Here is a 12,375-nt window from a genome sequence, read left to right as displayed (position 1 = left end):
AGCTAGAAACCCTCACAATACAGTGTAGACAGAAGCCTGCCCCATCTTGCTTCTCAGTCTTGGACATGGAAAAGGAGGACAAGGTGGAGAAATGAAATCCTAGGGTTGGGCCATTCATCCCCTTGGGGACACAAGCTATACCGACTCTGGGAGCCCCCTTTCAGTTGAATATGCCCGTGCCCTTGCCTCTTCCACAGCCCCCCTGGGAGCCCTGTCTCCTAGGACCTAGTTAAAAAGCAGAGAAGACAGCGACATTACCCCTTCCAGGGTGCCCCCACCCAAGCCCAAACCTCCTCTCTTTTCCATCTGCACTCACTCTTCTGGGGCCAGCATCCAGGCTCATGGCCCTAACTATAAACTCAGTGCTCTCCACTGGCTATGAACTTAGTGCTCCCCAGTCTCAAATTCATTTCTCCAGACCCTCCCTCTCCCCTGCCTACTCTACATCTCTACCTGGACATCTAGCAGGCATCTCAAAATAGAATTATTGTTTTTCACCCCAAAACTGGTCTCTCCTGGTATTCTACATCTCAGTAAACACCAACACTTGCCTAGTTGCTCAAGCAACTCACACATCCTAGGTCCACCCCAACAGCAATTACTCTCAGCTACGCCTTCAAAATCAACCCACAACCTGTACAAGTACTCCCCACACCCCACCCTCACTCCTGCCCAAGCCCTGTCACCTCTGGCCTGGACAAGTGTCCCAGCCTCCTACCTGGCCTGCTTGCTCTGATTCTCCCCCACCCACCCCTACCCCAACATATTTTATTCTCCATCTGCAGGAGCAAGAGAGTGCTTCTGACTTTATAAATGAGATCTCAGGGCTTCCCATCACACTTAGAGCACAACCCACAGCCCTCCCAGCCTCCCATGCTCCCTGCGACCTCACCCCTGCCTGCCCCTCTAATCTCACTCCTCCGAGCCTTTGCCTGCGCTGGTCCTTCTGCCTGGAGCACCCCACCCTCACGCATTCAGTCCCTTACTTCCGCATCTCTGCTCAGGTGCCCCTCCTCATACAGGCCTCTCTCCATGTCATCTAAAATAGCATGTGCTGTCATTTCATCCCTTACCCTACTTCATCTTCTCCTCACAGCCTTCCTTGCTACTGGACATTATATCACATTTTTAGGCAGCACTCTGTCCGGTTTATTCCCCGGCATCTAGAGCAGTACCTGAGGCACAATAAACATTTGCTCAATGCATGAATCAAAAGGTTGTTTGGACTTAAATCCTAGTGCTCAGAGAGACCTGGAGCACACTTTAGAGAACTGGGAGACACTGGGTGCCCAAGAGGCTGCATTCTGCAGCACCCAAGCCAGCCTTGCCCCTGCATTTCCCAGAGAAGTGGGCAGGAGCAGGTAGTCTGGCAGGGACCCTCCCTGCCTTGAGCCCACCTATCTGCAGAGAACAGGTGTGCGCCCTCCCAGGATCGTCTCTCAGGTGGGGCTGTGACAGGTCACAGGCTTCCTTACCACCGTGCACCCGTTGTAGAGGTTATGCTGGTCCTTGTGGGCGTGGGCACAGAAGTCCATGCAGGCCGTGACCCCTGAGAAGGGCCGCCCTTCCTTCAGCCCCAGGCGGCAGTCAATCGCTATTTCCTCATTGGTCACCTGTGTGGATGGCCAAGGACAGCTGCTCGAGTGACCTGAGGTGAGTGGCCCTGATTCGGCATGGGGGAGGCCAGGTCTTAGAGGGAAGGAGGGAGGAAGGAGGTTAAGGACCACAGCCATTTTATACTTGGGCTGTAGGAGGGAGGTTTTCTGGCTGAAGTCCCTATAAGGGGTTACTTCCTTCTGGGTTATCTCAAGTCCCTCTCACCTCGTCTATGGGGTGCAGCAGTGACAGGTGAGAGAAACTCAAGCCTCCCCAGTAGAAACCAGAGCAGAGGAGGTGGAGGATTATTAAGGGGAGAGAGACAAAGACCAAGGATACAGGAGAGACAGCCTGGGATGTGGTCAGCTTGGTGTAAACAAGGGATCTTAACAAAGACCTTAACAAAGATCACTGCTCTAGCTCTGGCTGGGCTTTTCCCGTAAGGAACCCACTCCGCTGTTCCCCCACTTCAGGGAGCCTGGGCAGAGATGTGGGTGACATGTGGGCACAGAACAGCCCAAGACTCAGTACCTGGTTCTGATAGGCCTGGGGGGCCAGCCGCTTATACAGGGGAGCAACTTCGGTGGCCAGGTCCTGGAAACTCTTCCGGAGCACTTCTTCCTGTGGACAGAAGAACAGTCACACAACTCCAGGGCAGCCCTGCCTGGCAAACTCTGCACATGGGAAATTGACCTCCATTCTAGAACCACTGCCGGGGTGCCACTGGGAAGGCAGGAAGTAAGGTGCTATCAGGTATCTTTATGGTGTTCCCTCTGGGAGGGGTGCCAGGTCTGTTTTAATGCTGGAGACGCTGAAGCTCACCAGGAAAGACACTGCCTGAGGGTCTGGTCACCCTGACTACTAAGCACCTGTTCTGCCAGGCTCCAGCCCAGTGCTGCTCAGAACACCTAGAACAGGTTCCTGCTCTTGCTAAGCACTTGCTCAACACCCTAGGTCAGAGGTGCGGGATGGCAGGCATGTACAAGCACGAGCGGCAGGCGTGGGTCCTTCTTGCAGTGGTCCAGACAGGTAAATAAAGGCAGGGAGAGGTGGGTGAGGCCCGTGCTAGAAATCCCACAGCCAGCTAGGCCCAGCGCCCATCACCAGCCAGGTACACGGCCAGACCACAATGTTCTGTCCTTTAGACCCGCACCACCTCGTGTGTTTAGCCACAAGCCATGTGTGGCTATTGAAATATAAATTCATTTTAATTAAAATTAAATAAAATTTTTTTTAAAATTAAGAAGTTTCAATTAATTTTTTTAAATTTAAAAATTTAAAAAAATTCAGCCCCTCCACTGCACTGGCCACGTTTCAAATGCTCAGTGGCTACATGTGGCTTCTGTGGCTGTGTTTTCTACAGAGAACATTTCCATCATCACAGAACGTTCCACTGGATAGCGCTGCCCTCGACAGAGCAGCAGCCCTCAGACTGGCAGAGAGTTTAAGGTATCTGCAGCCTCTCTCTGGCTCTCTGAGGGTAACAAGTTGGGCTATGGGGGCTCCTAGCCAGCCTTGAGCACAGGCATGGAGAGTTTACGGAGAAGAAAGAAGAGGAAGAGGGAAGAAAAAAGGTACCAAACTCACAGAATTAGAAATGGAAGGGTGAGACCAATGGCTCAGCTGTCTGTCCAGCAGGGCGGCCAGAGTTGCCAGCCAGCCTCACTGCACCTCCCTGGCTGCCTTCCAGACGCTGCCACCAGCATAGTGGGCCGGAAGCCAGCACAACACGGGGGTGAGGCTTGTGAGCTCTGGGGAAACACAGGCCAGGGTTTAAATGCTGACTTCATCATCACTGTCACATGGCCCTGGGCAAACCATTTGCCTCACGTGTAAAGGGAGCAGTAACAGGGCCTAGATCCTCAGGCTGTCATGAGATTAACTGAGACACCTGTGAGGTGCTGGGCGGAGTACCCAGCACTTAGTGCACAGGAAATGGTAGCTGATGGAACAGGGAAAGTATTTGTGAGAAATTAAAGCCATTATTTTCATTCATGGTAATTCCTAGTTCCTGGTGGCACTGGGACTCCTCCATTCATTGAAGCAACTGCATTTGCTGCTTCTGGGGGAGGCCAGGCACTGCCATAAGTAAAAGTCTAGTGTCAAATCAGACTCTTAGACTAGGTCGTGTAATAGTCAGAAAGCTGGGCTTTGAGGGGAAAAAAGGGGTTCTAAATTTGGACGTGCTTCCTTTTATTTCTGAAAAGCAAAGCTTGGAAGTCTGAGCATAGAAATTTACATGTGGTGTAAAAAAAATGTGCCCCAGGAGAGTCCCTGTCTCCTGGAAAATGGGGAAGCCCTTTTGGTAAAAGGAGCTTGGAGAGGTTTGGAAGGTAGAGGCTGGGATCAAGGTATTGCCTGGATCCAGTACCCCTCTCACAGTAGCAGAGGCAGAAGGCAGGGAGGCTGGAGGAGACATGACAGAGAGACCACTCAGGCCTATGCCTGCTTTGCATCTGGACTCCAAGTGGAGACCCCCTTGGGATGGCCCTCATAACCAGGGCAACAGAGAAGTGGCAGAGTGGGAGGTGACCTGACCTGACGCTTCTGGTTCCCAGCCTAAGCTCGGCCTGCAGAGGAGACCCTGAGGCCCCTTGTGCTGCTGTCACTGGGTTGGGGAGGAGCTCTGGTGGGCGGGAGGAGGCCTCAGGCCTAGTGGCCATACCATGTGGATGCCAGACCAGTGCCCGGGGACCGTGCCAGGCCCCCAGCAAGGAGACACCAAGGACCTAGACAACTGGACAAGTGCACAGAGATGTGGGCCCAGCAGCCAGGCAGGATGAGGGACACCTCGGGACATCCAGCATCGGCCAGAAGGTGGCCTGAGGGCCAGTGGCCCCTCTTTGTGCCACACGTCACACCCAGAAAGATGTCTTGAGAAGAATGGAGGGGAGAAATAACCCTTTAAGCGGGTCAAGTTCTAATGAGGAATCTGAACATTTACCTTAAAGAGACTTTTCTAAACTGCAAGAGTCTGAGGTACCTGTAATTGGTAAGTCTAATTTTTCACTCATCGTATTCCTCCACACTACACCCCACATACCTTATTTCACTGCAAGACAAGGTCAGTTCAAAAAAAAGAAAGGAAGTTCCATTTTCTACACATCTGAGTCACAGTGTGCTAATCCTACATCCCACCGGGACTATTAAAGGCAGTAGGTGGAACAGGGTGAGTGGGAGGGTCTCATGCTCCCTGTGGGGCTGTGCTCACCTCTTTGGGGTTGTCCCCCGCGAGGCGGAACTTGCGAGGAGTCTTGCTCCGAGCATATTTGCAGCCATTGAAGTACATGCTCCAGGAACAACCGAAGGAGAACGAGGCACCACAGGTATTTGGGTCTTTGCCTTGGCAAGCGCAGGTACGGCTGCAACATATATCACATGTTAGGCATACGAGGCACATTTTTAGTTCTGGAATTTTCCCCCTTCCTCGGGGGGAGGCCCTGTTGAGGCCTGGCATCCACTGGCCTCCCAGTGACGGCCATGACATCCTTCCCTGACCTCAGCTCCTTTCCCAAATCTCTACCCTTGTGGGCAGGGAATCAGCTCCGAGCAGCCTGTTTGGCTCCCACCCGAGCCTGAAGTCTGAGAGTGTGCTGCGGGGAGAAGCACACGGGCTGTTTGAGATGGCTGGGGAGGATCTAATCAAAAACCCAATAACGTTTACACTTTGCCTTAACTTTAATATCCTGACCAGCTCCAACACAGACCACACAAACGGGAAGAATGTGAACCACAGAGTTTGAACATGCCTGCTTCTTGCAGGCCCAGGTGCTGACAGGCCTTTAAACCAATGAACACTGACTTTACCATCCAACACTTAATAAAATCCAGAAACAACCCAAATGCCCTCCAACTGGGAATGAATAAACAAATCGTGACACACCCACACAGTGGAATACTGCTCAGTGGTGAAAAGGAACGAGCTACTGATACACACATCCATAGATGAAACTCAGAACACTGTGCTCAGGGCAAGAAGCAAGACTCAGGAGGCTACATGATGTATGGTTCCATTCATATGACATTCTCGTAAAGGCAACCCTACAGGGACAGGAAATAAGATTTTTTTTTTTCCCTTCGGTACGCGGGCCTCTCACTGTTGTGGCCTCTCCCGTTGTGGAGCACAGGGTCCGGACGCACAGGCCCAGGGGCCATGGCTCATGGGCCCAGCTGCTCCGCTGGATCGGATCTCCGGGATCCTCCCGGACCGGGGCACGAACCCGTGTCCCCTGCATCGGCAGGCGGACTCCCAACCACTGCACCACCAGGGAAGCCCCAGGTGGTGGGGAGAAGCGCCTGGCTATAAAAGGGCACGGTGGAGTCTGGGGGGTGATGCAACTCTTCTATATCTTCATTGTGGCAGTGGCTACATGACCGTAAACATCTGTCAAATTCTTCAAACTGTACACCTCAAAGGATGAATTTTACTGTAAGTAAAAATATCTTAATTTAAAAAATGGGGGAGGGGACCCTATAAGGGTAGGTCTTGTGAGTACCACTGATGCCTTATATTAGCGGGGCGCTCACACTTTTCCACACTTGTTACCACTATTAGAGCCTCAGAGTCAACCTGGGGCGGAAAGCAAAGCTAAGCTGAGTCAAGAGAGCCTCCCCAGCCAGGGCCAGACCCCAGGCCAGATCCGTAGGTAAGCATTCTTTCCACCACAGTCCTAACTTGGCAGGACACACAAGGCCCTGACCCCACTGCCCCACCCCTGCCCACTGGGACCGTCCACATACTCATCGTTGAGGCCACATCTCCGGCTGGTGGGGTTCCCGTACTTCCGGAGGGTATCGGTGAGCTCCTGGTAGAGGGTGTCTCCGAGGCTTCGGGGGATGCCCTCCCAGGCCAGGATGAGGATGACGATCACGGCATTCTGGCAGTGGTGGCCTGCCCGGTGCCGCACCAGGCAGAGCAGCTTCTCTTCCAGCGTGTGCCTGCGGATCACCTGCAGGGAGGTGGGGCGGGGGTGCTGTGAATCACAGGAGCCGGGCACCCATGATCCTCTGCATGGATGCCACACCCCCTCACCTCTGCCCAACAGACCTGCGGGCGCAGATCTTTAGGGCAGTGTACCAGGGGCGTCACGCCTCGGCGACAGCAACCACACAGGCTAAAGGACCATTATAATTAGGGAAAGAAAAACATTAAATAGCAAAATAAAAAAACAATTACTACAAAACCTGAGTCATTGGTGATGTATATAGACTTAGGGATAAGAATATCGAGTTGGCCAAAAAGTTCCTTCGGGTTTTAAGTAAAAATAAAAGACATTTTTTATTTTCACCAAGAACTTTATTGAACCATATATTCACCCTTTTGTTCCACTACCTTCTGCCATTTTTCAGGCAACTTCATAATTCCATCTTCCTGAAACTTTTCTTTTTGAGCAAAGAACTGTTCCAGGTGCCTTTTACAGTCTTCCAGGGAACTGAAATTGTTTCCATTAAGAGAATTTTGTAAAGACCTAAATAAATGGAAATCCGAAGGTGCCATGTCTGGTGAATATGGCAGATGAACCAGAACTTCACAGCCAAGCTGTAACAGGTTTTGCCTGGTCATCAAAGAAACACGCGGTCTTTCATTACCCGGATGGAAGATTATGCATTTTCTGTTAACTAATTCTGGTCGCTTTTCATCAAGCGCTGCTTTCAGTCGGTCTAATTGGGAGCAGTACTTGGAATTAATCGTTTGGTTTTCAAGAAGGAGCTCATAAGAGAGGACTCCCTTCCAATCCCACCACATACACAACATCACCTTCCTTGGATGAAGACTGGCCTTTGGTGTGGTTGGTGGTGATTCACTTCGCTTGCCCCATGATCTCTTCCATTCCACATTATTGTACAGTATCCACTTTTCATCGCCCGTCACAATTTGTTTTGAAAACAGAATGTTTTCATTAAGTTTGAGTAGAGAATCGCACGTGGAAATACGGTCAGGAAGGTTTTTTTCGCTTAACTTACGTGGGATCCAAACATCAAAGCGATTCACGTAACCAAGCTGGTGCAGATGATTTTCAGCGCTTGATTTGGACATTCTGAGTATGTCGGCTATCTCCCGCGTGGTATAACGTTGATTGTTCTCAATTAATATCTCGATTTGATTCGCTATCAACTTCCACAGGTCCACCCGACTGTGGAGCACTGTCCAGCAAGAAATCTGCACGGAACTTCACAAGCCACTTTTGACACATGTGATCAGTCACACCACCTTCTCCATACACCACACAAATCATTTTTTGCGTTTTTACCTTTCTTGAAATAATAAATCATAATATGCCAAAAATGTCGTTTTTCCTTCCATCTTCAATATTAAAATGTCTACACAAAAATTCACCAATTTTGATGTTTTTTTTTTAATGCACTCTGATATGACAGCTGTCACAATCCAATCCAATTGTTTCGAATGAAGTTAAAGACAACTAAACGCTACTAGAGCCAACTGACGGAAAAAGCCGAACGAACCTTTTGGCCAACCCAAAACATAGATAAAATTATAAGCCAAAACATATTCAGAGATTTTTTTATGTTGTCCTAAAACATCTGCAGAGAAAACGGTGCATATCTGTATGTTTTTAGTTAAAAAGCAAGGGTCTTGATGCTGTGGAAACCAGTTTTTGGTAGTTCCTCAAAAATTTAAACAAATATAACCAGGCACAACTAAGAATACACCCAAGGGAATTGAGAGTAGGGATTTGGACAGGTACTTGTACCCCCATGGCCAGAGCAGCATTACCTAGCAATAGCCAAAAGGCAGAAACAGCCCAAATGTCCGTCAACTGACGAATGGATGAACAAAATGTGGCACGTCCATTCAATGGAATATTACTCAACCTTAAACAGGAACGAAGGTCTGACTCATGCTACAACATGAGTGAACCCTGAGAACACTATGCTAAGTGAAGCAAGCCAGACACAAAAGGACAAATACTGTATGATTCCACTTACGTGAGGTACCTGTACGTGTTAAATTCATAGAGACAGAAAGTAGAATGGTGGTTACCAGGGGCTGGGATGGCGGAGAGAGAGGGTTTGGGGAGTTATTGTTTAATGGGTATAGAGTTTCAGTATGGGATGATGAAAAAGTTTTGGAAATAGACTGTGGTGATGGTTGCATAACAATGTGAATGTAATTGATGCCACTGAATTGTACACTTAAAAATGGTTAAAATGCCAAATTTTATGTTATGTATATTTTAACACAATTTAAAAAAATTAATAATACCAAAACCTATTGAACTATATACTTTAAATGAGTGAATTGTATGGTGTGTGAATTATATCTCAATAAGGCTGTTTAAAAACAAAAAAGCGGGCTTCCCTGGTGGCGCAGTGGTTGGGAGTCCGCCTGCCGAGGCAGGGGACATGGGTTCATGCCCCGGTCTGGGAGGATCACACATGCTGCAGAGCGGCTGGGCCCGTGAGCCATGGCCACTAAGCCTGTGCGTCCGGAGCCTGTGCTCCGCAACGGGAGAGGCCACAACAGTGAGAGGCCCGCGTACCGCAAAAAAAAATTAAAATAAAAACAAAACAAAACAAAAAAGCACAGGCCTTGGGCATTGCTCTCCTCTTCACTCATTCCCTAAACACCGTCCTGGCTCACACAAAGATGTGTCAAGGCAAAGGGTCCAGGAGTGGGGGATGAGGTGGCTGAATCTCCCCCCAAAATCCCAGGGAATTCTGTGACTCGATAAGATGTGGGGACCTGTGAAGAGGGGAGACTGGGAAGGGCTCTGAGTGGCAGGAGGAGGGACAAGGACTCGAGGCGGGGCTTCTACAAAGGACTATAAGCAGGGGGCTCACTTATATACATAACTACATGCTTTAGCAAGGGGCGCAGATAGTCGGGAGAGGGGTGAAATGGGGAGACCACTGACGTAACACAAGCAAAACAGATGAAGTCGGAACTAGAACAATGGGGGGAATGAAACAGGAAAAGGAATGGATTCTAGAGACCTTTAGAAGAAAGGGAACTTTGGGACCACCTGACTATAGGAGCTGAGGGACAGGGAAAAGTCTTAAATCACTTCCACGTTTCGTGGCGCAGAAAAGTGGGTGAGTGTGGGCCGTGTTTCCTGGCAGGTTAGCAGGGAGCATGCTGAGGCCAGAGGCACTCTGGAACACTGGGGTGGCTATTCTAAGCAGCCCCAACAGAATGGGTGTGGAGCTCAGGAGATGTCTGGGCTGGAGACAGACTTGGTCATGAGTACGTCACTGCAGGGAGATGCTGAGAGAGCCACCGGGCAGGAAATACCAATAAGGAAAGCAGGCCAGATGTACAACTAAAGAGTTGGGGGTGGGGGTGGGGGTGGGAAGCCAGACCTCTCTCCATCAACCATTGCCTGGTGGGAACTCCAGCCGAGTGTACCTACCTCTTCCAGTTTTGCAAGAAGAAAACAGAAATCCAGATTTTCACATGAAATCTCTCCTTTTAAACACAGGAACACCAAATTCAATTTTTAAAATTGTAGTAAAATATATGTAACTTAGAATTTAGCATTTTAAGTGTACAGCTCAGTAGCATTAAGTATATTCACGCTGTTGTGCAAAGTATCACCAGAACTTTTTCCATCTCCAGAACTTTTTATTTTCCCAAACAGAAACTCTACACCCATTTAACCCTAACTCTCCATTCTCCCCTGCCCACAGCCCATGGTAACAACCATCCTGCTTTCTGACTCTATTAACCTGACTACTCTGGGTACCTCACAGAAGTGGAATCATACAGCATTTGTCCTTTAATAACTGGCTTTATTTCACTTAGCATAATGTCCTTAAGTTTCATCCATGATGCAGCACGTATCAGAATTTGCTTCAAAAATTTAAAGGACACCTTGTATGCTACACAAAACATATAACTGGGCCAAGAGTTCCTGTTTTGAGCCACAGCAATAATGGTGTCCACCACCCTCACCCTTTGTGGAAGCATCGATTACATCATTATCTATAAAATTGTTTTTGTGGCTCAGTAAATATATGAACCTGCCATTAATCATATCCCTGTGTGATTGGCCTACTGCAGACTGAGCCGGGCATTTCATGGGCATCTGTACACATTGTAGGTACTAGGGTTTCTGAGACACTATTGTCCACCTCTGCTCATGGCCTGGGCAGTGCATCGACTAATTGCACTCATGTGCAACACACGTTCAGAGCACACAGAGACACCCGACCTGTCAAAGTTGAGATTGAGGTCACGCCCTTTGGGTTTCCCAAGTGACAAACACATAAAGGTGCCTAGGCATGAGCAGCCCTGTGGCACCCTCACAGGCCTCTGGGTACACTCAAAAAAGCTATAACAAAGCGAGCTCCCTATCCACACTCTAGGAAGGCACCCAGCAGGGTGAAATACACAAAGTGCGAAAGTCAAAGGCCAACGTAAGGTGTGAACAAACCAACACTCGAGCGCGGCAACGCAGACTGTTCACACGCCATCACGGGACCGTAAACAGATCACCTAGATTCTGGGCAGGGATTCCCTGAGCGCTGAACCTAGAACAGCCCCAGGCAGAAACTCAAGTCTATTCCCCCATAACTCTCACCCTCGGTACTTAGTTCCAACTACCGGGGTTCCCCAGCAAGTCTATTCTACCATGCCCCTGAAGGGTCTTCAAATATCTGCCTTCTGACCTGTTACCTTTACAGGCTGGCGAAGCAGTATGCCTATGATTCTTCTACCAAAAGCCCATTTTTCCCATCTGCAGTGTTTGCTTCTGGCATGCCTCTGATTATTCTGAGCCTTTGGAATGCTCCGTGGGTCACTCCCTTACTCCCATGCTTGGTGACTTCCATACTTTGTACAGGCCACCGTAAAATCAGAGACTACCAGCAGGCTCTCTGGGTAGTCCCCATTGCCTTCTTAGATCATTCTCTCAACACACATTTGCTGGACATCCATGATGCACCTCAGCTTTGTCCCCCAAGATCCTAGCCGGTTAAGTCTAGAGCTTGTCAGGTACACTGCTTGTAATGAAGGTATTGGTTGGGGGTTCAGGCTGCAAACACAGACATGAACCCCAGTTGGAAAGAAAACCCAGGCTCCAGACATGGGACAGGGGAAGTGGGGAGAGCCACAGAAGGCACTGTTCACCACAGGCAGCGGGATGCTGCCAGTCCCCCGTGGCCAGGGACCGCTTCCTGCGCTCTTGATGCCATGCCGCCACCAAGGATAATCTGTCCTTCTTAGCATTTGTGGGTCACTTCCCCAGGGGTGGGGGGGGAGGGAAAGGGAACACCTGCCTCTTCTCTAACTTCCAAGGAGGTGGAACTCTAGATGAGCTCTACAACCAAAATACATAGGGTATTTGGTGGCTGTGTAGGCAAAAAATAAGAGAAGTCCACCACACTATGAGAGATGGTTATAAAAGAGGAAAAAAAAAAAAAACCCCACAACTCAGCACGGCCTTTTTCTTGCCACTGTAACAGTTCTATGATCTACCACTCTTCTCATAAAAAAATTTTCTTTCCTCTCTCCTTTTATCTTCACTCATCAGATACAGAATTTCCTCACCTCTCTGTCACTATGTATTCCCTTCTATCTAAGCTTTTCTTTCAAAGCTGGCATCCCCCACCAGACTTGGTGATACCCACAAGTTATTCCAACCTTTGGACAAAGCACTGTGCTACATGTGTCCCGCTCTGGGCGTTTGTCCACAGACTCTGGAGGACCAAAGTTCTGAGGACCAAGTTCCTCCCCCATCATTCTGCTTTCCTCTCACAGTCCCAGAAACTGATCTCACGCTTTACCTGGGCAACTTCCTCCTCAGCCCTCAGCAGAGA

General features: G+C 49.3%; 1 protein-coding gene across 2 annotated transcripts in view; it reads right to left on the bottom strand.

The window, feature by feature from the left end:
* TET3 (tet methylcytosine dioxygenase 3) overlaps window positions 1–12,375 on the bottom strand; it is a gene marked incomplete at both ends in the record, with an annotated part of 106,766 nt that overhangs the window by 4,879 nt on the left and 89,512 nt on the right. For both annotated transcript variants that reach the window (XM_082852287.1, XM_082852288.1), the window contains 4 exons: window positions 1,476–1,613; window positions 2,128–2,217; window positions 4,808–4,958; window positions 6,337–6,545. In XM_082852287.1, the coding sequence (XP_082708413.1) occupies window positions 1,476–1,613; window positions 2,128–2,217; window positions 4,808–4,958; window positions 6,337–6,545 (588 nt within the window). The remainder of the gene's footprint in view (window positions 1–1,475; window positions 1,614–2,127; window positions 2,218–4,807; window positions 4,959–6,336; window positions 6,546–12,375) is intronic.

This window comes from Leucopleurus acutus (assembly GCF_964270905.1).
Source record: "Leucopleurus acutus genome assembly, chromosome: 12".
NCBI lineage: Eukaryota > Metazoa > Chordata > Mammalia > Artiodactyla > Delphinidae > Leucopleurus > Leucopleurus acutus.
This window is presented reverse-complemented; position numbering and strand designations above follow the sequence as displayed.